Below are 26479 nucleotides of genomic sequence, written 5' to 3' on the forward strand. Positions count from 1 at the left end.
GATGCTCCAGGCTGGACCACAGCAGCAGCAGCAGCAGCAGCATCCAGGAGGTCTGACAGGCCGGACTGCAGCGAGCACAGGTGGGAAAAGTCATATTATAAAAAATATGTTTCATGTATAATGAGATGATTAAAATATCTCGGTCTCAGTGTCAGTGGAGGAATCATTCACCAGTGTTTTGTAGTAGATATTTAGATGCACTGGCTGTGACGACAGTGATAACGAGATCCCGACGAAGGCGCCACTCGTTCACCAATACTAATACATTTCTTTTTTTAAACCAATATTAAATGTCGACGTTTGACACGTTTGTCATAGAACCGAGTTGTCCCGTTCTCAATCTGACTGCAGCGTTATCAGGGTAAAACCTGCGTTAATAACGACTCACCCTGGACCATTCTCCCCTGCTGGGATTTTAATGCGGACGCAATGATTGTAAATGACAGATAAAGACACGAAATGCTTTAAACAGTGAGTCGTGTTCAGAGATGAACTGAGTCGGTGTGTGAGCGGAGCTGACAGATGCTCCCACAGAGCTGCAGGCCGGACTCCAGCAGCATCATGGCGTCCTTGAGCAGTGAAGGGCACGGATGCAGAGGAGGAGGAGGAGGAGGAGGAGGAGGATGCTGCGACGTCAGCGATGCTCCGGTCCTCCTGCTGGAGCCTGCTCGGCTCCTAAGACCTCTCTAATCAAATAATATTGATCCCAACGCCTTGCACTGTATAGCATCCAGAATTTGAAGTTGCGCCCAAAGCTATTGCATTTCCATCCATTCATTCATTCATTCATTCATTCATTCATTCATTCATTCATTCATTCATTCATTTCATTATTACCTTATTTCACCACCCCCAATGTATAAATATAACCGTCTGTCTTCATTATAGTTGAATTAACATCCATCCATTCGTTCATTCATTTCGTTATTACCTTATTTCACCACTCCCAATGTATAAATATAACCATCTGTCTTCATTATAGTTGAATTAATACAGTTACATGAATGAATGAATGAATGAATGAATGAATGAAGGCCTCCATCCTTGATCAATCACCGCCCTTGCATTAGGAGCCTAATGGATAGGCTATTTAAACAGCCTGTGTACATTAGGTTATATTTCAGTGCTGGATCCTGTATCTGAACCTAGGACAGCTGATGAGGGTAAAATGGAGTGCATGTAAGAATGTAATAATTTCCATTATCAGTTGGTTGAATCATTCATTTTTCTGATCAATCCTGAATTTTCAGATGCAGTGTGGTAGCTGCTTAAGCACTATAAACTGAAAGCAGTTTCATTCATATGCACCATGTTAGTAGCCGACAACAGAACCTAAAATAACAGCAGCAAGTCATCATAAACCAGTGGTAAACATGATGTTTTGACCCACATTTGATAGGTTGTCTATAACTGAACTGATTTGTTGCTGCTCTTTGTCCAATTTAACAGTTGACAGTTAATAAGCAAACATTAAAAGATGTCACCCTGGACTGCACCACTGACAAATGACATTTTCTGACATTTTGTAGATGAAAATTAATCAGTTAATCAATCAGTTAATCAAATAATAATTTAGCTTTGACAACAATAGCTACTGTATAGTAGGCTATAGTGTAGCATACAGTAGTAGGGGACACTATTGGCATTATTGTTTTATGTGCATTATTATAAAATATATCTCATATCATTTAAACATTTTGTTGGCCATGCTCATTCTTCTTTTGCCTGTCAAAAACAACATCATAAACGTCAGAAACTAATGTTATTCATTCAAAGTTTGGCAGTAATGGGTGTGGCATAATGTAACGAAGAGCACAGCAGGCTGTTTGTGTTGTACTAATAGGAATAAGGTACTAGTGCACAATGTAAAACTGAATTGTATATTTTTATGCTGTTAAATTGTTCTGATTGGCAGGTAGCCTAATATTTACATCAGTTCATATACACAGCAGTGTTTCTTGTATTTGTCCACTGAAAGCTCCTAGTTCTCATATCTAATAATCCATGTTTGGTTGTGTCCTGCAGTGTTTCTTCATTCTAGCTGAGGTGGAGTGAGGAGGTCATCATGGGGGAACTGTTCAGGAGTGAGGAGATGACCCTGGCCCAGCTCTTTCTCCAGTCTGAGGCAGCCTACTGCTGCGTCAGTGAGCTGGGAGAACTGGGCATGGTCCAGTTTAGAGATGTAAGTACAAAGTGTATGATATCATAAATAACTAATTCATATTTATAAGTTCTTCTTTCATTTCCTTGGCATCATTACCATAATGATTACTTTATCTAAATATTTCTGTCTTGTCTCTTTCCTCTCACAGCTGAACCCAGATGTGAACGTGTTTCAGCGCAAGTTTGTGAATGAAGTGAGGAGATGTGAGGAGATGGACAGGAAGCTGAGTAAGTAGTGGGGTCAAGTAAGAGGCCAGTCAGGCCCAGACAAAGGGACAGTGTGGCACTCAGGGCCGTTGTATAGGGGAGAAAGGTGATGATAATTCTAGGGGCCCAGCGCCCAGTGGGGCCCATAAAAAACCCCAGTAGTCTAATCTTTGTATGACTGAATTATTCTGCATAAGACCCTGACTAATACTCATAAGTACACTGTAAAAACTCAACATCTTTCCAAGAATATTTGTCTTATTTCTTGTCCAAATGTCTCATTTCTAGCCAAAGCTAATCTCTTTCCACTTAAAATAAGACTCATCACCTAAAAATGTACTTGTTTTTAGATCATTTTCACTTGTTTCAAACAAATTTTCACTTGAAATAAGTAGAAAAATCTGCCAGTGAAAGCATGTTTTTTGTAGCCTGACAAGCCAGACTATATCACTAAAATGTCTAGTCTGGAAACGATAAGCCCACCCAACGACTCTCTAAACATATAGAGCACTGTGATTGGTGAACACAATCGGTGTTCGAGACTCAAAAAGTTCCTACGGCTCGTTTCTAGACCCACCTACGGAGCAAATATTTTTGCTGCCGCTAGGGTGCGTCTAGATTTCTAGGCTATGTTTTTTGTGCTTGTAATAAGGAAGAAAAACTTGTTCCATTATCAGATTTTTTCTACTTATTCTAAGTGAAAATAAGCTTGAAAGGAGTAAAAAGTGTCTAAAAACAAGCTACTTTTAATATGATGTGTCTTATTTTAAGTATAATGAGATTTGTTTTGACTAGAAATTACATTTTGACCAGAAATAAGACAAATATTCTTGGTAAGATACTTGAGTTTTTGTAGTGTAATGCTGCATTAGCATCAAAACAAAGTAGGCTAAATAATACATGATAATACATACGTAGTCTAAGAAAAAAAAAAACTGGAAAAGGGCCCACTTTAGTATTCTTTAAGGGGGCCCAGAATTCCTAGCAACGGCCCTGGTGGCACTTACCTTGGGCTTATATGAACACACCTGAATTTTCTCTGCTGAACAGGGTTTGTCGAGAAGGAGATCAAGAAGGCCAGCATCCCAACTGTGGACACTGGAGAAAATCCAGAGGTGCCATTTCCCCGGGACATGATCGATCTGGAGGTAAATCATCAGTTCATTCAAACTTCTGCTGTGCTACAGTGTCATTGGAATAAAAACAGAAATACAGAAACTATTCCATTAATCCACATTTTTGATGCTTGTCAAAATTGTATGTTGCCATGTTCACAGTAAATCTGATTGTGCTTTGTGATTGTCAGGCCACCTTTGAGAAACTGGAGAATGAACTGAAGGAGATCAACACCAACCAGGAAGCTTTGAAGAAGAACTTCCTGGAGCTGACGGAGCTCAAACACATTCTCCGTCGAACACAGCAGTTCTTTGATGAGGTCTGTCTATTTCACCCTCCGACACACACACACACTTGAACCAGTGCAGAAAAAATATCTTGTTACAGTGTGTTGGTGAACCTGGGTTAGTGACTATCTCATACAGTATGTTGTCAGAGGTAAATAGCACAGAGCAGTGTATAAAGCAGTGTATGCTTTAAAGGCCCCAAATTGTGTAGTAGATGTCAATGTCGTCTTTGGTTATAAAGCGGGTCTAGTTTCTATATTAACAATGTCAGAAAAAGCAAAAATCTTCGCACATCTATTTCTCAGGCAGGTGCGTCGGAGGGCGACAATCAAGTCCAAATTAGAAAAAGAAGAGTTCCCGCACACATGGCCAACTTGCAGAATTCATTATGCAACGTTGCATCTTTTTCTATATTAACAATGTGAAAGAGTAAAATGTTTAGTCCAGAGAGAGATGCATACAGCCTGCAATCAGAAATTGAGCCTTAAAGGGACAGTTCAACACTTTGGCAAATTGGCCCATTGCCATAATCCCTATAGTTTTAGGAGTAGGTTTGTTACCTTTGATTGTCGGTGCAAGCTATTATTAGAACGGTGGAGACCACGCTATGAGATAATAACGGAACGTTACGAGACAGAGTCGTTTTCGAGGTAAATTCATGCAAAACTGCTGATGCTTGCCGAAGTTTTTCGGCAAGCAGACTGCAGACTGCATTTGCCTCGAAAACAACTCCGTCTCGTAACGTTCTGTTATTACCTCATAGCGTGGTGAATGTGCAGGTGGCAACTTGTCCACGAGAGTGTTTTCCAGTTGTTGGATTGTGTATTTGATGAGTTTGATGATGAAACCAAGAAATCCCATGAGCCTCCGTAGCATAGCTCTGAGCAGCTCGCGGCTCTGCTCCACTGTTCTAAAAACAGCTTGCACCGACAATTAATGGTAACAAACCTACTGCTATGACTATAGGGATTACCAGCTACAGCTTAGCCCAGTCCACTCCGACACACCATCCAGCATTGGTTTCTCCGAAGCCTCTTTCCTATCGATCAACAAAACAAAAGACCCAACAACTTGAGGTTTTGGCAATGGATAAAGGTACCAACTCTGTAGTCAGACCTGTCACCTGTCCAGCACAGTGCTGTTACAAACACCGTGACTAACTACTCTGCTAAGCTCCAACCCAGAAAAACGTTTCAGAAAACAATCACTGATTGAAGTGTCTCTCTTTCTAATTCTTTCTGTGACAGATGGAGGATCCCAACCTGCTGGAGGAGTCATCAGCCCTGATGGAGGGCAGTGAGGGGGGGCGTGGTGCCCCGCTCAGACTCGGGTAAAGCTCATGCTCTGATAAACCTTTCCTATTTGTTTAGACAAATAGCAGTAACAGTAATAATAGTCACATGACTTAGGAACTTTATTTTGAAACTACTACTAAGCTCCCCTGAATCAGTACTGCTCCTCTCCTCTGAGCTCCTGCGTGTTGTGTGTTCAGGTTTGTGGCTGGAGTGATCAGCAGGGAGAGGATTCCCACCTTTGAGAGGATGCTGTGGAGGGTGTGTCGTGGCAACGTCTTCTTAAGGAAGGCAGAGATCGAGGACCCTCTGGAGGACCCCGCCACGGTCCGCACATAACACAAATGACACCATATAGCCCATACATAAGCACAAAGCAGCATATGATCTAGCAAACTGGCAAATTTGAATATTTAGACATTGGTGACACACACATACCAATCATTTATAAGTTTAAGTTTCTCTTTCTTTCCAACAGGGAGACCAGGTCCACAAATCAGTGTTCATCATCTTCTTCCAAGGCGACCAGCTGAAGAACAGGGTGAAGAAGATCTGTGAGGGGTGGGTGTCACATTCATCACAGACTCTGTATCAGAACCAAGCACAACAATGTGACCAAACAGACACTGTAACACTCTGCTGCTGCCATCTGATCATTAAGAGAAACTGTAGTGTTTCTTGTTGTGAGGATTCCCACACTAGCAACCTGGTTCAGGCCTTATCCTCTTATCTGATGGAAACCTAAGTGTTGTCATAGTGATGATCTGATTCTCACAGTTGTAGCTAAACTGTATCCTGGTATCAACACTGCTCAGAGGCTCTGTGATACTTTCTGAATTGCAGACAGTCTTCACAGAGAATTAGTCTTTATATCAAAAATGTTTTCATGCTGTTACTGTGACAGTGATATCGCAGTAACACGCAGTTTCTTTTTAATTTGGCAAAGGTCAAAGGTTAAGGTCACTGTGACATCACAAACGAGTTTGACCATAACTCAAAAACTCACAACTTATGACAAAAAGCAGTTAATGCATTTTATTAGTTAGGCCTATATTATCAGTCTGAACTGACATGAATGCAAACAATCAATTTTCTTATCCTTTTTTGAATTTCAAATTAGTCTATAGAGCACAAATTTAATTTGTATTCACTGATAAGAAACACACTCAGGTGTTTGAGACATTACACTACAACAGATATTATCCTGTAGTTGTGAAGAGAAGTCTGAATTACAGTAAGTTGTTTTGAATACATGGCAAACAGTGTGCAAACAATGTTGGGCTGATAATGTCTATGGAATGCATTAACAAACAATTTTGCAACCCATATTGAAATTTTTTAAATTAATGTGCATCCCAAAAATCTTTCTGGTAAGAAAGCTGTATTCTTGGACAAGTAAACATGAAAACAATGGATGAGCCAGGACTTTATTCTGTTTTGTTTGAGTCAGGGAGCAGCTCAGGTTGGATGACCAAGCAGAAATCTATTTAGCTGAAAGGGATGATGCTTTGAGTCAGTGAAGCAAAGAGAAGTGACATATTTTTGTGATTTGCTTTACATTTCCCTTCAGCTCATATCGACCGACCGGTCATGGCCCTGCACCGGGGAGCTGGTGGTCGCTGCTGCACTGTTATATCAACATGCAGGATTAAATGTTACACTTCTACAACAGAAAGCCTGTGTTATGCTACAAAGTGGGGGAGAGTGTAGTGAGCTGACTCTGTTGGTGTGTGTGTGTGTGTGTGTGTGTGTGTGTGTGTGTATGTGTATGTTTCCAGGTTCCGTGCCTCTCTCTACCCGTGTCCAGAGACCCCACAGGAGAGGAAGGAGATGCTGGCTGGAGTCAACAGCCGCATTGATGACCTCCAGATGGTACGTTCCTCACTGTAAACCCTTACATCCAATAACTGTGTCTTTAGATGATGAGCCACAATCACATGAACAACCTGAACATTAAAAAAAACAGAGTAGAGGTAGGGCGAGTCGGCCTTGGATTGACGCCTGCTTATTGTTTAAGCTGCATTACCATTAGTGGCACAGTTCATTTTTTGGATTGAATAAATTCCTTCAAAGCGTCTTTGTAGTCTTTGTTCCACTGCTGCCCACTAAAAAACAAGACATTAATTTTACTTTGCACAGCAGGATGTGTGCGCTCAGCTTTCCTTGATAAAAAAAGTATTTCCAATCAAATTACAAAAGACCTCAAGGTGTGGGCGGCTGTGTTCTCTCGTGCATTAGTTCTTATCTGTGAAAGACCTTTGTCCTGTCTCATGGTGATTTGCTCCCCCAAAGTCTGCCCTTATTAAGCCTGGAAAGAAGCTGGTGTTCTGCTTGAGAGGTCGGCTCCAGCACTGGGACGGCCGACCACTGACAATGTGTTACACTCTGCCACAATAGAGCAATTTACTCTGAATGGTATAGAAAACTGAATTCTGTGCAGAAACACGGCCTGAGTTGAGCGGCATCACAGAGCAGATAGATTCTAGACACCCAGCTGACATTGTGATACGCAGAGACATGCAGTATAGGAGACAGAATACAGAGGCATGCAGTCGATACTAAAGAAGTCAGAGGCCACAGAATGATAACAATAGATACAGTAGGTGTTGCTGTGTCCTCGGAATGACACTGCAAAGTCCTCTGGATAAAATATTGTGTATTGTTGGCTCTGATAATAGAATGTAGAGCCACTGTGTAGTGTCAATAATACCAGATTTCAACAGAAAAAGAGCCACAGTGCCATAATAAAACTGTAGTTATACTATTTTCACATGTTCCATTTTCAGCTCCTTGTGGTGGAAATTAGAATCACAGGGAGATAAGTGCATATGGAGTTAGACTGGAGAATAAAAACTGTGTCCATCACAGGTTGCTGTTAAGTTTGTCATGTAGCTATGATGTCATTGGCTGCATGTGACTAACAAACAAAGTCACAGTTGTTTTGCATCTCATTATTGATCTTGGAAACAGCAGCTGAGAAAATCATTTCAAATCGAGGTCCACTGACAGGCTTGTTTTATAGCTCTTGAGCTTTGAGATATGACAAAAAAATCGCAATTCTATTTCAACTAAGGAAGCTCTATCTGCTTCTCCAGCTAAATATTATACACGTTTAATATTATATATTTTCATTTTATTTTTTAAAGGTGGGTAATGATTGTATGTTCATGTCAGGGTGTGCAGTAAAACTTTAAGTCTTACCACTTCAAGTCTGACACCGTCCACACATCCCTCGCTGACTGAGTCCAATCTGCCCCTGCAGGTGCTGAACCAGACGGAGGACCACCGTCAGCGGGTGCTGCAGGCCGCCTCCAAGACCATGCGGGTGTGGTTCATCAAGGTGAGGAAGATGAAGGCAATCTACCACACCCTCAACCTCTGCAACATCGACGTCACCCAGAAGTGTCTGATCGCTGAGGTGTGGTGTCCCGTCTCCGACCTGGACTCCATCCAGTTTGCGCTGCGCAGAGGAACGGTGAGTTCAGTTTGACATCTTTTACACCGGAGACTTTTATTTTTCTGCTAGATTTGATTTCAGCAGCAGTTGAAGTTTAACCTTCTGCATAGGGAAATAGAAACTATACCAGGAATATTAGGGGATGAAACTATATTTACAGATGTATATGGAAATAGAAATAGAATAGGCTCAGCTAACATTAACCGTCCCACACATGTTGTTGTGATGGCAAAGGAACAGACTGTGAAATCACACAGTGACTGCATGTCATGAGGTCACATGCAGGTCTGTGTAAGTCATCAGGTCTTACACCTACAGCATGAACGGTATGTCAATGGTATGTGTGGCTTTGTTCACCAGGAGAGAAGCGGCTCGACGGTGCCGTCCATCCTCAACAGGATGCAGACCAAGCAGACGCCACCCACCTTCAACAAGACCAACAAGTTCACATCAGGCTTCCAGAACATCGTTGATGCCTACGGCATTGGGAACTACAGGGAGATCAATCCAGGTTGAGCAGCAATTCCTTTAGTCTCTATGATAATGAATTATCATTTCATCCTATAAGTGCATTTACAATCTAAAAAAACCCCATCTATTCTTGTTTTACCTTCCTTGTGTATTATAAAATAATTAGAACTGAAATAATCTCCAAGATCCTTAAATATTTCTGCAATTTCATATAATCACTTTCATATTATGTTACGTAATTTTCTTGAAATTCGTTGTCTGAATGCAATATGATTGCAAAGCTGTATACCAGATGTTCAGCACATCATCACTGACGTTTGAGCCGCCTCCCTGTGTGTCCCCTTGTTCCAGCTCCCTACACCATCATTACGTTCCCCTTCCTGTTTGCCGTGATGTTTGGTGACATGGGTCACGGCGTGCTGATGACCTGTGCTGCCCTCTACCTGGTCATCAGAGAGAGCCGCCTCCTTTCCCAGAAGAGTGACAACGAGGTACAGTCAGACACGTAAAAATCAGTGAGTTTGATTTCACGGCACATCTTATTTTGAAGCTCTGACACCAGTGGCTGTGTGTCCTTGTAGATGTTTAACATGGTGTTTGCCGGCCGATACATCATCCTCCTGATGGGCGTCTTCTCCATCTACACCGGCGTCATTTACAACGACTGCTTCTCCAAGTCACTCAACATGTTCGGCTCTGGCTGGAGCGTCAGGCCCATGTTTGGCGCCAAAGGAGCCAACTGGTCGTAAGTCATCATCACTGATACTGTAGATGTTCCTCATCCTAGATTACTTTCCTTGAATTAATGTAATAATATACAGTATTTATACAGAGCAGATGAGTGAATTTTAAATAATAAACCATGAAAATTCTTCAGATCAGTCAGATTAATTCAGCTACTGCTGTGTGATTTTTCTACTCTACGCTGTATGTGATTCATTCATCCTCTTAAGCGTTTTGTTTGTGCCTCTCAAACCCAGGGGATGTGATTAACATGCTTTCTTTGTTTGCTTCTGATTTGTCCTAGAGTTGAGACGCTTGATACAAATGGAGTTCTACAGTTAGACCCAGCTGTTCCTGGTGTGTTCAACGGGCCTTATCCACTAGGAATCGACCCGGTAAAACCTGCACACTGTTATAGTATCTCCCCCACACTGCAAATGTTTCCTACACCTTGTAAACTTGAAGGGATATTTCAATGTTTTGGCAAATTCGCCTATTGCCATAGGGGCAGGTTCATTACCTTTAATTGTCGGTGCAAGATGTTTTGAGATCAGTGGGGCAGAGACGTGAGCTCTGCACGGTGCATGGTATTTCCGGGCTTTCCCTTATCAAACTCATCAAATACACAATCCAACAACTTGAAAACGCTCTCGTGGACAAGTTGTGACCTGCACATTCACCACGCTATGAGATAATGATGGAACGTTACGAGACAGAGTTGTTTTTGAGGTAAACGCGTAGCCCGAACTATATTCCAGTGGTGGAGTGACTTCAAAAGTGCAAGTAGTTCCAAGTATTTGCTTCATGTGTCGTAATGTTACATAATTATACGTTATTATTTCATAGCGTCGCGAATGGCAGCAGGTCACAACTCTCCACGAGAGCGTTTTGGAGTTGTTGGATTGTGTATTTAGTTTTATGAGGGATTAGAAAATACCATGAGCAGCTTGCGTCTCTGCCCCGCCAATCTCAAAACAGCTTGCACGGACTATTAAAGGTAATGGACCTACTCCTAAAACTATAGGGATTATGGTAATAGGATAATTTGCGTTGTTATGGGATAGAGTATTATGAATATTCTGCATTAGGAAGGAGACTAACCAGACCCAAACCAACATGTGTGTGTCCTTTAAAACTGATGATACAGCTTGTGTATCTGTGTGAATACATGGGTCCACCAAATGTCATTCACATGTGTATACTGTCCATTTAACAAACTCAAAGCAGTTTGTCCTAAGTAATTTAAGTATAACTGAGGCTCAATGGGTTGGCCCCATAGAGGCAACAACATCAAATATTAAAGAGCAAATAATCTATATAAATAATCTGTATAAACAGCCTGTTGGTGGCTATATCAGGGAAACCTAATAGAAATACATAATCATTAAAAAGGACCAGTCAGGTGGCTGTGAAGGTGTTGTGAACCTGCTGTGTGGTCTTTGCAGATCTGGAACGTGGCCACCAACAAGCTGACTTTCCTCAACTCGTTCAAGATGAAGATGTCAGTGATCCTGGGCGTCATCCACATGCTGTTTGGAGTGTCCCTCAGTCTCTTCAACCACCTGTAAGTGCAGAACATCGACACGTTGCAGCACTCGATCAAGCTATCTAGTAGTTCATAGAGTTATTTTAGTTGTGTGTCAGGGTGTGATGAAACATTCAGCTGAATTCAAGATGCAGCTCTTCTCTTGTAGCCTCAACAGTGCCAGAGCTGACAAACTCCAGCTCCTCCTCATGGCATTTAGCTAGTGTCTACTGATTGTTTGCATGTGAGGCGTTTAGGGGACATGTGTGAATTGTAGCTCGGACCTCTACTACGATATTGCCGTTGCAATCCAAAGTCATCAAAGTAAACCTACTCAGCAAATGATGATGTCACTGCACCGCAGGTACTTCAAGAAGCCACTGAACATCTTCCTGGGCTTCATCCCAGAGATCGTCTTCATGGCCAGCCTGTTCGGCTACCTGGCCCTGTTGGTCTTCTACAAGTGGACGGCTTACGACGCCTTCACCTCCAAGGACGCACCCAGCCTGCTCATCCACTTCATCAACATGTGTCTCTTCAACTACAACGATCCCACCAACAAGCCCCTCTACAGGGGGCAGGTGCTCCCTCCCTCGTCCTCCCCTCTGCCTCTCCCACCTTCCTCCCCCCCTTTTAGCACTAACATTTTCTTGTAGTGTACTTTAGAAAGGTCCAAGGTCAGGCATCTAACAGGGACTCTGTGCACTGATACTTACATAAGACAAACGACAGTCAGTCAGACCCACAGTGAAGTCGCAAAGTATTTGGAAACAGTATGGTTTTTATAGCTCTGGCTCCACTCCTGCACAGTCTGGCTCTTGTTACATATGGTGTTAGTTATTGGGGAACTTTTTTGCACAGCTAGTTACTAATCTATTTGTTTTTGTTTTCCATAGTGATCACCAGCTAAGAACATGTTTAAGATATCAGAAATGATGGTATCAAAGCTGTTTTTTTCTCCTACATTTAATATTTGCTTTACTATTAACATTAGTATGACTCAGCCCTTCTTTTTTCTAATAACAGAAATGAGGAAGGAGCTGTATCTAGAGTTTCCTGCACTTTTCCCCCAGAGTAGTTTCAAGTTGTAGATCAAAACCAGTAGAAACACTCAAGCAGGAAAGTCTGGGACCAGACTTGAGGTAGTGTCGAGGTAGTCAGTCAGCCTCCATCTTGGCTAACTAACTCATGCTATAGGATCTTGTAGCTTTCAGATTAATTTCATGTAGCATCAGACTGAAAGACAAAAGACAGAAAACTCCCTGGTGTAGTTTTGGAGTGTCAGGGGATTAGCCTTCTTCAGATCACTGCTGCACATCGCCAACACTTTGTTAACTTGTCTCTGTTTGAATCTGTAGATGGGGATCCAGGTTTTGTTGGTGCTGATTGCCCTTGCATGTGTACCCTGTATGCTGATTGTGAAAACTATGGTGCTTCGGCGTCAGCACCTGTGGAAAAAGCACCTGGTATGTGGATCTGACCCCACCTATAACCTTACTGCCTTTGAATGAATAACAAGTATAACCTTTGATATAACCTTTTTTTTTTCATTCCTATTCTGCCATTCATTGTATTGTGTAACGTGGTTGGTTGTGTTGCCATGAAAAATGCTTAAAGCCTGCCTTAGAAACGCTGATATCTTGGTGGAAAATTTTATAAGACACACAGACTGAGGGCACCCTTACAGCGTATTTTACTATTTTTATTTTCCCCTGTAGTTTCTGCCAAAACGCTATGTATCAAACAAATATTTACCACCCAAAGTTAGCCGCAGTATACGTGATGTATAGCAGCCACTGGTTGTTAAACCTCAAAGAAACTGAGCTCCATATAACATTAGAATAGTAGTTAGATTATCCATTCATCCATCTATCACTTTATCATCTGTCTGTTATTTGTTGATGAAACAAATATGTTTTGTCATGTTATTTATTTTCAAATTACTTTTTACTTTGTCTCAGTTTTTTTGCTGTTGTGGAACAGAAAGATCATCAGTTCATTACTTCATTAACAAAATGAAGATTAGTGCCTGTTTACCTCAGGTGGACATTTTTTAGACTAGAAGAGGCAAAAGCCATTGTTCAAGCCCTTCAGTTACAGCTCTCTCTGGTTGCCCAACATTAGCATTTTTCATGAAGCAGCATTTTTTTTTTGTCTTCAGTCGTCTATCATCAGTGTCCTCTTGAGTTGAACCGATTGAATGGCAAATATTTATTTTTAAGTTGATTACTGCTTTATTAGTAAATTGAGTTTATCTAAGTTATCTATGTAATTGTCTAATGTGCAGACAGTGAACCAACAGGACGTTGATTTTAGTTATTTTAGACAAAGGCTGGATCAGTCAAATTAACTTGAACACATGATCATGTGACACTTTGAATTCAGAGCAAATTTTCCTCTTTGATATTTAAAGTTCACAGTTGTCGTTGTCGTTGTTATTTACATACAAATGGAGTCTTCAGTTGTTTTTGTGGTTTAACTGAATCAGTGGGATAATTTTAGTGTTCTTACTCTCATAATTTACTTTTAAAGTCTGAGAGAAATACTTACTGTATCTGGACAAGTTAATCTTCTGCAATTCTACATTTTTTCAAAGTAAACTGTCACATTTCCGAGATGTTTTGATAGATTTCATTGTGGATTGGAAGCCCCGTCCCGCTCGCTGTACTGGGTGCCCTGTGTTCTTGAAAAAAAAAAAAAAAAGGAAGTAAATTAAAAGCGTTGAACCTAAGGCCCGCTTTAAGCTAGACACAGCTCTTGTGGCTTTTGTATCTAGTCCCAGAAGAGGGAAGAAACCCCTGCAGAGAATCTAGAGCAGTCTTTAGAGCAAACAGGCGTGTCCTCATCATGCACCGGACTCACCCAACAGGGCACGCAGAAGTTCGGAGGAGTGCGGGTGGGTAACGGGCCCACGGAGGACGAGGCTGGCATCATGGACCACGACCAGCTCTCCCAGCACTCAGAGGAGGGAGATGAGGTGAGCACGTTAACAGACACCTCCAACTTCAAACTACCGTCCTCTTCCAGGCCTCCGGGCTTCGCTTGATTTTGAAATTCTGACTAATTTTTGGCCTTTATGTGGGACTAGATACAAACACATACACTGTACTTTGCATATTTCTGCAGGGACGTTAGTTCATTTCTTTTTTTCTTTTTCTTTTGAGAGTTATGAAAATTCTTCATTAGAAATTCTTGAGATTCCTTGTCTTAATGATATGACACAGGAAAACATTTAAGATCATTACATGAATATATTATAAATGACCTAAACAAATGAATTAAGTATCAAAACTGCTTTATTTCAGCTTAATAGCCTAAAAGTTGTTTGACAGTTTGTCATCAGTAAAGTTTTGCTTGCCAACAAACATGGTCTCCTCAGTTAGTTCACCTCACCTATTATAGATACAGCGGTTCCACAGTCAGAGCAGAAAATGTTTATAACTTTAAAAACCCTGGTGTGTCCGCCCAGCCACCAGCTGCCTGTTGTACCTTCACATCTGAGCACAGTTGTTCCTGGGCAGTAAGGAGAGATGGGGGTAACAAGCAGAGGGCGGGGGGTGGGGGGCTTGGCATGGATCAGAGCTGATAAGAGATGGATTTTTCCATTCCAGAAACGTAAACACAAAGGTGGTTTTCATGAGAACCAGCGGGTGGAATATGTGAATTTTGTTTTTTTCTACTCTTTCTGTGACTCAGAAGTTTGGTATCACCCTGATAATAAATCTCTGAGTGTTGATGTTTTTGCAACATATTGCGTAACTGTAATGCAATAAGACAACATATTGCCATAATCGTTCCAAACATGTGATTTTACATTTAAGCATTACTTATAAAGAGTTCATGGAACTCAAGACTTTGAGAAGTTACTGTAACAATATTTAGACTGAATGCTGCAGAAAACATTCGTATCCACATACATTTGATAGATACTCGGCCCTTTCTCATGTTTTATTAAAACTAACATGAAACCTGATTTAGTTTTGGCAGGTACAATTACTTTGGAAACTTGTGTCCCCATAGAAACTTTTAAGGAGCCTCTTCTGTCAGTTTGACTGGCTTTTAAAACTGCAATACCCGTGAGCCTTCTCAATTGTCACTACGGAGATCTATTAATTGAAATTAATCTTAGCTGCCAAAACCTGGACAGATTTCTTCTAATTGTGTTATTTCTAAGTTCTGTCATTGCTCCATAGCATTAACAGCTATTCACTCACCAGTCTAGAATAAACATTGTGTTCAATCATCAAACTCCATTCTTATACTCATCAGCAGCCGTCATACTCTGACATTTCACCTTCTTATCAGTGGTTCTTGACAGTGCTGGTTATTTGGAAATGTAAATATATTGACTTATTGCACAGGATGAGTTGAGCTCCTTGGTTTCACGGTTATCTGCCATATCTAAAGGTGTATACCATAGATCATCTAATACAGCACACATGACACTCAGAATAGTTCAGCTGTAGCTAATATAAGGCTCTTGCGTCTAAATACTGTATGTCTTAAATATCATTACGCAGTCACTCCTGTGTCCAGGCCTACTGTCAATCACAGCCACTCATGTTCAGACTTTGGAACCAGGACTCCAATATCATGTGCAACAAACTCCAACTGTGAATAAAACTACTAGACTGATGCAGTTCTTGAAGTCCACCACTGACCTTTGACTTTTGTTTGCTTTCAAGCACTCAGAGGAAGAGCCGGTAAGAGCCTGAGTTTGGTATCTTCTTAGCATGTCTGGATGCTGTCTTGTTGATGTACATGTCCGTGCCTTTTAAAGAAGGTGCTTGTTCTTTCTCTGAACTTTCTTCCTCGATACTTTCCTCTTGTTCAGTGTGATAGTGCATGGTGGAATCACATGACTCCGCTCAGTTGCAAAGTGTGTTAACAACTTTTCCAATGGAAGCCACTTGGGTCCATGTATTTTGCCATTACGGCATGTTATAGAGTGTTGTTTTCACAAGCCTGTTCTGTCGGAGACCCTTTGAATGGGAACAATGAGCAGTGCTTCCGTGAACTCTTGTTTCACGAGTCCAAGGACAAAAGAGAAGCATGGAAAGAGGAAACCAGACCAGCGCCAAACCAAACCCTACAAAAGCGACGTAGAGCAATAGACTCGCACAGCCCCCCCCCCACCTCGCTTTCTCCCAGGCCGCTTCGTACAGGAAAGGCTAGTCTTGCTCCAGGATGGAGAGAATGGAGGAACAAACAAGGCCTTGCACTCTGGACCTGCTGGGGAAAAAAAGACGAAACAAACCCAAACAAGCCAGAAGTCTTTGCTCTTTGTTTTCTGCCTGACCAAAGATAATGGCACAGCCAGGGGTCAAAGGTCAAAGCAAACGCTCATTAAGATGATAAGGAAGAATTTCCAGTTCAAGTCATTTCCACTGGTGAGGCCTATGGACAGTAGAGATGTTATTATTGGACCCATTTTCAACCACAGAGCCGGGTGATAATCTTTTTTCCACGTTGAGTAGATAAAGTGTTTGTTTTACAAATTTATGCTACGGGTCAAAAGTTTGAGGACACTTGGTTTTTATAGTCTTCATGGAGACTCGTGCAGCTTGACAGAGAAAGACCGATCCCCAGAAACTTAAAAATCCTTTTGAATATTAAAGTGAACCTGTTTTTTCCAGTGATGAAGAAGTTGAAGAACTTCCAGCTCTCCTGTAGCAATGGAAGTAAATGAAGCCCTGAAAATTGATGCAAATGGTTCCTACAGCTTCAAACTATGTTACTACACCTTCAGTATCAGTGTATGTTACTGCCATGGGCAAAAGACAAGTAACAGAGGACAGACAGTTTGTCAGTTCATCCTACAGTAAAATAATGAGCCACAGTATAAGGAAGAGAAGAACAGAACCAGGAGGAGGCTTCAGAGGGACGATGAAGACCAGCACAGTCCCCAGACCTGAACCTCATTCAGCTGCTTTGGGATAAGCTGAAATACAGTGTCAAAAAAAAATTGGAGTTGAAGCTGAGACACGGTTTGATGCCGTGGTAGCCTGAACATAAGGGGTGCCATTTGTCCTCAGTGCCACTACTCAGGTGCCTTTGAGCAAGGTTAAAGGGCGTTGGGCCCCTGCCTTGTGCTTTCACTGCATGTACACGTGGATTAACCAGGTTACTGAAGAGCATGTGCAGTAACCATGTTATCCAACTTCCTGCTTAACCAATGTACAGTAACCTTGTTTCTTTTTGTGTATGTTTAAGTCTCATTTCTTCTTGATAAATATACACATTGTTACAAAATATGAACTGAAAATACAGCGAGCAAGATACTGAAATCATCCCTTCCCATTCGTCACTCCCTCACTATACAAAAAAAATATCAAATGCAATCATGTGCAATTTAGCATTAATAAAATATTTGATACATGGCTGATAACGCCCCACCTGCCTATCCAGTATATCTGCTACACCATAGTTCACTATAAACCATTTATTCAGTGTTTTTAAACAGCTTATAAAAGGTAAACATGAGGTCTTTTGTTGCGCTACCGGTGCTGTGTGGTGTGTTTTCTAACCATCTTATACTTCCACAACAGTTTGACTTTGGTGACGTAGCTGTCCACCAGGCCATCCATACCATAGAGTACTGTCTGGGATGCATCTCCAACACAGCCTCCTACCTCCGGCTCTGGGCCCTCAGCCTGGCTCATGCACGTGAGTACAAACACAAACACTCGTGCACATCATCTGTCGAATGTTATGGTGTAGATAAAGACCTTGTTTATCTGGAATTCCTGCAGTATCTCCATCACTGACACTGGATTCAAATATTTTTATTGTATTTATTTTGGAGCAATCTGTTTTATTTATTATTATAGTCATCATTATTAACGAGTGGCTGTAACTCAGAAGGGAGAGTTGGCAGTTATACCATGTGTGTAAAAACGGTGATGGGTGGAGTGAATGTAAAGCAGTATATATAAGTGCAGTCCATTCTTGTTATAGCTACTATATTCTAACTGTCATTGTGTGTGTGTATGCAGAGCTGTCAGAGGTTCTGTGGTCCATGGTGATGCACCTGGGTCTGTCTTCCCGGAGCGGGGGCGGGTTCTTCGGCCTGGCCATCATCTTCTCGGCCTTCGCCACGCTCACGGTGGCCATCCTGCTCATCATGGAGGGGCTGTCAGCCTTCCTGCACGCCCTGCGTCTGCACTGGTTAGACACACAAACACACACACACATAACAGCCTTCATACATGTTATTGAAATCATGCATACACCACACCAACAGACTCTCATAGGCCCACACAGTGAATCACACATGGATAGACAATAATATATACACAGTGAGGTTTCATCCCCCACCTCTTGAACCAGGTATCTCTTCCTAAGCTGCAGTTCTTAACACAATGTACAAGAGGAATGTTAGCAGTATGAAACATTCCTGACTCGGAGATGGTTTACCAAACAGTGAGCACGCAGGCCTTCAGCTAATCTCTCACACACACACACACACACACACACCCAGGATCCATCGCCTCCTTGCACCACCTCCACCCTTCTGGTCCAGCCTGCACCACTGACACTGACACACAGAGAGTGTGGAGTAGGGGCATCTCCAATGCAGAGAAGTCATGGATTACGCTATTACCACTCTGACATAATAAAAATATATGTATTAACAGGTAGTAGAGGTAATTAGAATCTGTTAGAAGATAGTAACTGTCATCATGAATCATATTAATGGATTCATTTTTAATAGACAATTCGCACAGATGGAGCACTGCAGAGAACTGTGTGGAGGAGGAGGAGGTGTTGTTAAAGTGATAGATGGTAAATGTTCAGTTCCCGAGAGGGAAACCTCCCGTTCAACACAGAGTACATAATTATATGCATGCAGTGATTTATGAGCACATAAGGAGTGTTTCATACACACTCTGGGCTTCTCCGGTGGATGGCTTTTCAAGAGAAGCAGCAACCTGGTGTGAGGGAGAGAGAGTGTGTCCATCCATCCAAACTGCAAGAGATATTTATTTATGTATTCACAGTGGTATGTTGAAAGGGATTTTGTGTAACCTGCTGGAGGAGAATCAGCTCTCTAACATCCAAATTCACCGTAGAACAATGTTTGGTCAGGGGAAGAACTATTTCTATAATAAAACTAACAGTTATAATAGCAGATGCATATGAATATATTGTGTTACATGTTGTGTATTAGTAGTTATGGAGTAACAACTTACTGTGACAAGTGGGCTGAACTCACAAAACTGATATCTGAATAATGATGATCAGAAAACACAGCTACCATCCTTTGCTGCTATAAGACATAAAAGCTGATTAAAGGAATAGTTCAAAATTTTGAAAAAACACATTTCATTTTGAAGTTTATGTCTGTGTTTTAAGGAGAGAGCCTGAGTCAGGACGTGGTTGGTCTAGCTTAGCATAAACAAAGGAATTAGAGGAAGAGCCAGTCTGATTCAACGCAAAAAAAATTCACTTACCAACATTTCTAAAGCTACCTGATTAAGCATGTGGAATATTTTTTTATTTGCACATGAACCTAATTTCTAGTTTAACACTGTGATGTTTGGAGTTTTTACTAAGAAGCGGCACTATTTACATCAGCCCAACACTGCAGTGCAGAATTTCTGGCCATGACTGTCAGGTAGTTGAGGAGATTGGACCCAAACACAGACACGGAAAAGTGGGTGTGGTGGAACAAAAGATATTTAACTTACAGTACAGACAAAAACTCAAGGAGCAGGAACACTGGAGGAAAACGCAGGGCACGGAAAACAAGGTACAAACACAGACAATCAGACAGACAAAGACAAAGGGGCTGTACACTGAGGTTAAAATAAATACACAAGGGAAGACACAGGTGGTGCAATCAACCCAGGTGAGACACATCAGGTAATCACAAGAGGGAGAACACAGGAAGACAAGACAGGAATTTCAAAATAAAACAGGGAAGGGACAGGACGTGTGTTACCACTGCCATGAGCAGAAGTTTCGATGCTGGTTTTTGGTTTTACCAAATCTGGCAACCTCACTGTGAAGACCACAGGAAGCTCACAAACTCACTGCACCCATCTTTGTTTACACATACAACATGTTTATTAACCGACCGACAGGAAAGCTTGGCTACCATCTCAACTTTACAACCCTGAACCCTGTTTGTGTAGCTTTCAGTAGCACACAGGTTGACGCAGAGTGTGTTGACATATGAACTGATGTATTAGAGTTGATGGTATTCACAGGCCTCTCTGCTGTGACATATACAGCTCGGTGATCACCTTTATTTGTGGCAGGTTAGATTTGATATTATCAAGCGCACCCATTTCTGCTTGACAGCTCATTCCTTTAAAGCATATGACGTGAAAGCAACAGGTTTATTTGCTTTAATCCTTCTGGTCTGGCTCCCAATAATAACATAGAGCTTGATGTCATGGCTTTGAGATGGACCAAATGAAAGGAGGAATATCGTGTGTGTTTTTATTGGACGGTGGTATGCTGTTAATGCTTAACGGCTGTTCTCGGGACTGATTGTTGTAAGTAGGTTTAAGTGGAAACGGTCTGTCTGTCTTGTGTCTGTCTGTCGTTCCTGTAAACCAGTGGAAAGTGATCTGACCACCTCTGAAAGACCAGCACAGCTGTCTCTTGTCCAGACCTCCATGGCCTTGTTGTGTTGTGTTGTATAGTGTCTCACATATGGGTCAGCTGTACGTTCCAGACAGGAGGTCATGTTAAAGCTGTCCTGCAGACCATGGGTTGTTGTGGAGGCAGGTGTAATCAGCTAGTGTAGAATGGGTCAGACTGACTCCAGGCCAAACCACACATCCATGTTTTTGTATCAGCAGCTGCAGAACATTTAATTCTAACAGCTCAGACAAGTGGACCCAACAAGGAAAATACCTTTAAGGAACCACTGTGTTTCCTGGTGATAGCAAACATCTGTGTGATCACATCTTTGAGACTGGGACCTGTTGCTGGATAATGTAAAAACAAATATTGACTGGTCTGCAGAGGTTAGCTGGTCTGAAACTGTCTTAAATCTGGATGTTGATCATGTTATGAATGTCCAGTCCACAGAGGATCAGAAGCAGGGAGGTGGTCTGACATCTAAAAGTGAGGCTCTCATGAATGTCCATTGATGTTCAAAGGAAGAGGGTGTGGACTGAGCAAACACCAAGTGGAAATTATGTTCACATCCATGTGAGGATGAGAACATGTACAGTAATCGTCAGATTTGTCGAAGATATGACTGGTGATATTGTGTTTTCTTCTTGTTGATAAATGCTATTTCCTATCCTATCTGTAATTTCCCAGCTTGGGATCAATAAAGTATATTGATTCACAGACTGAAATTGTAGACTTATGTAAAGATGGACGTAGCCTCCATGATGTCACCCACAGGGTCTCTAAGCTCAGAGTGGGCTGTTCCACCTGCCACCAGCCTTAACGCCAGACTAATCCAAAAATGTTTAAAGAGGTGGGGAGAGTGGAGGTGTTTTTTTTTTCAGCCCTGGAGGCCGCTCTTTATCAAAACCAATAATCAGTGTATCAGAAATTAGATGTATTTAACCAAAGCCTGATACTGCACTGGGTGACATCTTCCTTTATCACTCACTATCAACACATTTCAATCAAGTTCTTTTCCAGTTCCTTAAACAAATATTCTAAGATGAGTCCATGTATAATCCCAGTAAGAGGCTGTGGTTTAGTGGCTCCAGTGTGTGTGACTGTACGTTAACACAGCAGCAGTGTGTCGGCTCAACAGGTGTCCGCTAAGGTTAAAAAGAGTAATAGAGTATTTTTCACAGAGGTGAGTGAATGGGAATAGTCATGTTAAATGTAAACAGCAGTTAAGCTGGAGCCTCTTCTCTGCAGTCCACCCTTCACACACACATGCTGATGAGTTGTCTGCAATAACAGACACACACACACACACACACACACCAGAGCAAGTCGAGCGTAGTGTGTGTTAGCTACAAGCATTTTTTCCACCTCTACAGCTGTGTGGAGAGGCAAAGGAGAGGATCTCTCATTTCTTTCCTCTTTTTAAGTGTTGCCCTCTCACAGCTCGGGCAGTCCAAATATTTGCCACAGCCGGGAGACATTCCTGGACACTCCCCTCTCTCTCTGAGGCCAGGAACCAGCAGGAACTAAAAATCCACTCTTAGTTTTTTCTCCTAAATGAAGACGTCAGAGGTTGTCAAGACGTGAGGATTGCAACATACAGATACAGAATAAGCAGGGCTGCTGATATTAAACGTAGTTAACTGATTTAGTCAACAGCCTGATGAACTCTAGTTATTTATGATAGTTTCATTACACAATACTCAAATTCAAATCTTCCATTCAAAAAGTCAGTATTTACAGTAACTAGACTCGGTCCCACTGGCCTCGAGCCTGGGTCACCTGCTAAGAGTGTTTTGTGCTTAGTTTTTCGTCTGCCTAATGAAGTTATAATTACACATGTAATAACAATAGTTTATTAGCTGTAATGAAGGTGAGTCTCAGTGTGCTGGAAGTGCTCCTCTGCTTCCCTGTAATTCCAGAGGGGCTCAGGTCTTCATAGGGCAGAAGTACCATCAGTCAGGAACATTTGTACAGTGCCAGCCACTGAAAATCCCTTATTACATGTATGCAAGTTACTCTACATGCAAAATAGAAAAGCTTACTACTATTGCATGTTATATTATCTCCTCTCGAAAGGCAGTCTTTAAACAAACAGATTATATGAATACTTGGAGTGAAACAAATCTACGAAAATGAGATTATTTGGCTGAATTAAACATCTTTGACCTTGTCCTCAGCACTTTTAAATTAAACTCATTGGGGATAACAGGTGACTGTAGATCTCTAGTGTCAGGTTTGAATATTTCTACAGTCATCAACTGACTTTGCTTGATGACCTTTGACCTCCCAGTCATGCTGTGATTGGTTTTGTCCAGTGGCTGTACTCAGTGGCTCAGGGTCTTGTGTTTTTGAACTAGCACATATCCCAGGGGACCAGTGGTGTTGCTGTAGATATTTGTTCTTTACATTTGTTGTTTCTAGCAGAAACAAACATACATAACATTTTAATACTGTCACTATTCTCTGTTCAACTTCCCCGTGACAGATAAAAGTTTAAAAGTTCATTCTCAGTATGTCATGACGTGAACATAACCTCTCCAGAATGAGCGGCCAGCACATCAGGGCCCAGTTTTATAGGTAGAGATATGAGAGGAGGTGTCACTGACAGACTGCTCTGGCTCGCAGCAGCCATATTTGGTCACACAGCAGTCTGAGGTTGTACAGACCATAAGTATGTATTCCTCCTCAGTGTCTCAGTCATCTCTACAACTCTGCTGCCATCTCTACAGGTACAAATGTCTGTATCTATGGAAACAAGAGGCTGTGGTAGATACCTCAGCCTTTGGTCCACTCACTGTCATTATGTATGGTTTTAGTGACCAAAATTCATGTCAGTGCAGCTTAACAGGTTGGTAACCAATCAGAAAGCAAGGGGGCTCAGAACCTGTCTTCTGATTGGCCGACTGTATTCTCAGCAGTCAAATAAAAATGTAGTAGATTTCAGGTGGCCTACAGACTTGCATCAGATTGAGATAATATTGAGTTTTAGTACATGATTCATCTTTTTGAATTCATTCATTGAATCATGATCCCCTTACTGAGGGCACCATATAAAAAGTGGCACATTAATTAGTAGAAAATAAAAGGTTTCATTGAACAATATGCTCAGATTCCTGTGTGAGCAGGTTCAGAGCTTTAGCTTATGACAGCAGATTGAAACAACACTGTTTACTCTTTGTTTACCGTGATAATCCAGTACTGTGTGATACTGTAGTGTACACAGTTTGTGATGTTGATACAGGCTTCAGGTAGGATTACAGCCAGTACAGTTTGCTCAGTCCACTGTTCTATATTTAATTAAAATCATAACTCAGCCAGCTGCTGATAAGATGTTTTTATCTTTACTTTTCATATTTTTATCAGACATTTCATATGGCTGGACAGAGAATGAACTCCACTGTTGTGAGGGAGGATCTGACATTTTACTTGTATGTCTGGAATGTGCCGTTCCCTAAACACATAAAATCCTAATTAACTTCATCAACTTTGTTGCTTTCACCCTCATGAGGATGAGATGAATATCACTACAAGTGCAACACTGCACTTCAGTCAAATCTTCCAGTTGTTCTGGTTTCTAGTGGACTTTAAGGCCATCTGCTGGCGTGTTCCCGGCAAGTGTCATCTGTGACACCCACGTTTAAAATGTATCATCAGCACTGTTCAGTTAAAGGGATATTTCAACATTGGATTTCAATAATGAAACAACACGAGACAGACTTGTTTTCGTGGGTGTACTATCATGAAATGTTGTTCACACATTCATGTTCCTTCCAGGATGAGCTGTAACATCATCATCAGGTCAAGATTTCATTGACCACCAAACACAAAACTATAATAATAATAATAATAATAATAATAATAACTTTAATTTGTAAACTGCTTTTCATAAAACAATCTCAAAGTGCTACAGAAACCAGAAACAAAGTAACAAAACACAGACAGCAATAAAACATTAAAATCAACAACAAAAAAATACAAAAAGAACATGAATAAAAACAGCTAAAAGGAAGAGTTGGAGTACAGGATGAATTCTAAGGAATCTAAGGATAACTTAAGAACGCCTGCCTGAACAAAAAGGTTTTAAGCCCTTTTTTAAAATGACCACCATTAGCCATGCCACTGTTTCTGTAGAAGGCGATTCTAAGAATGACCTATGTAGCACCACTCAGCTAAAAGTTTAACTGGATGGACTCACATGTACACACTACCAGGCTGGCAACAGAGAACAGATTGGACAGATCGTGGATTGCAACACACAAAGGCGGTGTGACCATGACAACACTGTGTCTTTACATGGAAAATAGTTGTTTAAAATCTTGTCAGCAGATTTTCATTGTTATCACACTTATCAGATATGATCACTAACGCCTTCCTGTCTGGCCTTTTCCTTTCAGGGTGGAGTTCCAGAACAAGTTCTACTGCGGCCAGGGCTTCAAGTTCGTCCCCTTCTCATTCGAGAGCATCCTGGAGGGCCGATTTGACGAGTGATTGGGCCCCGATCCCTCCAGCATGAGTCCCCAGCCCGCCCCCTCTCTATGGTGTTAATGTTAATGTGTGCGTATACAGCCCTCTGTCACCCTCTAGTGGTCATTTGTGAAATCTCAGTGTGTAATGAGTGTAATGACAACTTCTCAGAGGCTTTTCCCCCCCAGTGTACTAGCACCAAGCTGTTCCCACTGGCGCCTCTACAGCTGTGACACAGAGCTCAGCACTGTCCCAACATCTCCTTCACCTCCAACAAGGGTTTTCACTCTTGAAGCGCTTTGTTAAAAAAAAATGTTCAGGAAATCCTGATTATATTTTGAAAGCATAGTCATCAAATGCCATTAGGACATACAGAAATTAAATGGTCCACAAATCTTAATCATTTCTGTTATGAAATGTTCTGTATTGTGCTGTTAATTTAGCATGGCTCAAAATCTGTCATAGAGACACATTACTATGGGCTGTGGACTGCAGTTTTCGCAATTTCATGATATGGAGTTTATTAAGCCATTATTCAACATTTGGTGGCATTTGTAACATGACTGAAAGGCAGTACGATTCATCCCAGAATCTGAATATAAGTGTTTAAAGTCAATGTATGGATTTGAATGGGTGTACTGATTTGTTACTGTCTGACCATGAGAAGAACAAAGCTTTTTTTTTCAACTGAGTGAAGAGATGTTGCCCCTTGTGCTGTGATGTGTGATTTCCTTGTACTCCTCTCGTGTGAACTGTTGCAAACCAACTGAAGAAGTGAATTGGTGCATTTAGCCTGAAATGTTCAAACATTCCTTAGATGGAAAAAAAATCAATTGCAGTTGTTCCATATAGTATGTGGGAAATAATGTCATCTCTTGTTCATCCTTTATGGAAAATGTGTATTTATTTTCTCTACATATCTTTAAATCTGAACTGGTACTGTATCAAAGGGTTAAATAAAGCTGGCTGTTCTGCACTGAAACATCTCATCCATTGAGAATGAGACACAATAACAATCGTGTTTGGATGATAATCAAAGCTATTGATGCTGAATTTGATTTCAGAGGAAAAGCTGTACACATCAACTGCAACTGGTGTTGTCAGTGACTGGTGACATTGAAGATAATGTGTTTGTGGTCAGTAATAAACAGAAACATGGGGGTTCATCTTATGTCCTGTT

At 41.4% G+C, this 26479-nt stretch overlaps 1 protein-coding gene across 4 annotated transcripts; it reads left to right on the forward strand.

The window, feature by feature from the left end:
- On the forward strand, positions 1 to 26460 carry atp6v0a1b (ATPase H+ transporting V0 subunit a1b). 4 transcript variants are annotated; one of them, XM_085761379.1, is made up of 22 exons: positions 1 to 80; positions 2026 to 2182; positions 2313 to 2391; positions 3421 to 3518; positions 3677 to 3805; positions 5021 to 5103; positions 5266 to 5392; positions 5544 to 5626; positions 6844 to 6937; positions 8328 to 8540; positions 8883 to 9033; positions 9345 to 9484; positions 9575 to 9738; positions 10021 to 10111; positions 11162 to 11280; positions 11606 to 11822; positions 12600 to 12707; positions 14111 to 14218; positions 15927 to 15944; positions 17790 to 17907; positions 18237 to 18408; positions 25230 to 26460. In XM_085761379.1, exons 2-22 carry the CDS (start codon positions 2066 to 2068, stop codon positions 25321 to 25323), a joined length of 2523 nt encoding a protein of 840 aa, XP_085617505.1. In that variant the 5' UTR covers positions 1 to 80; positions 2026 to 2065; the 3' UTR covers positions 25324 to 26460. The 4 variants fall into 4 exon arrangements, with proteins under 4 accessions (XP_085617505.1, XP_085617503.1, XP_085617506.1 ...); XM_085761377.1 differs by having other exon boundaries at positions 14018 to 14218; positions 25230 to 25603; XM_085761380.1 differs by lacking the exon at positions 15927 to 15944 and having other exon boundaries at positions 25230 to 25684.
- Positions 26461 to 26479: the final 19 nt, after the last annotated feature.

The sequence above is a fragment of the Trachurus japonicus genome, chromosome 19 (genome assembly GCF_045865225.1).
Source record: "Trachurus japonicus isolate A0001 chromosome 19, Traja_1.0".
Taxonomy (NCBI): domain Eukaryota; kingdom Metazoa; phylum Chordata; class Actinopteri; order Carangiformes; family Carangidae; genus Trachurus; species Trachurus japonicus.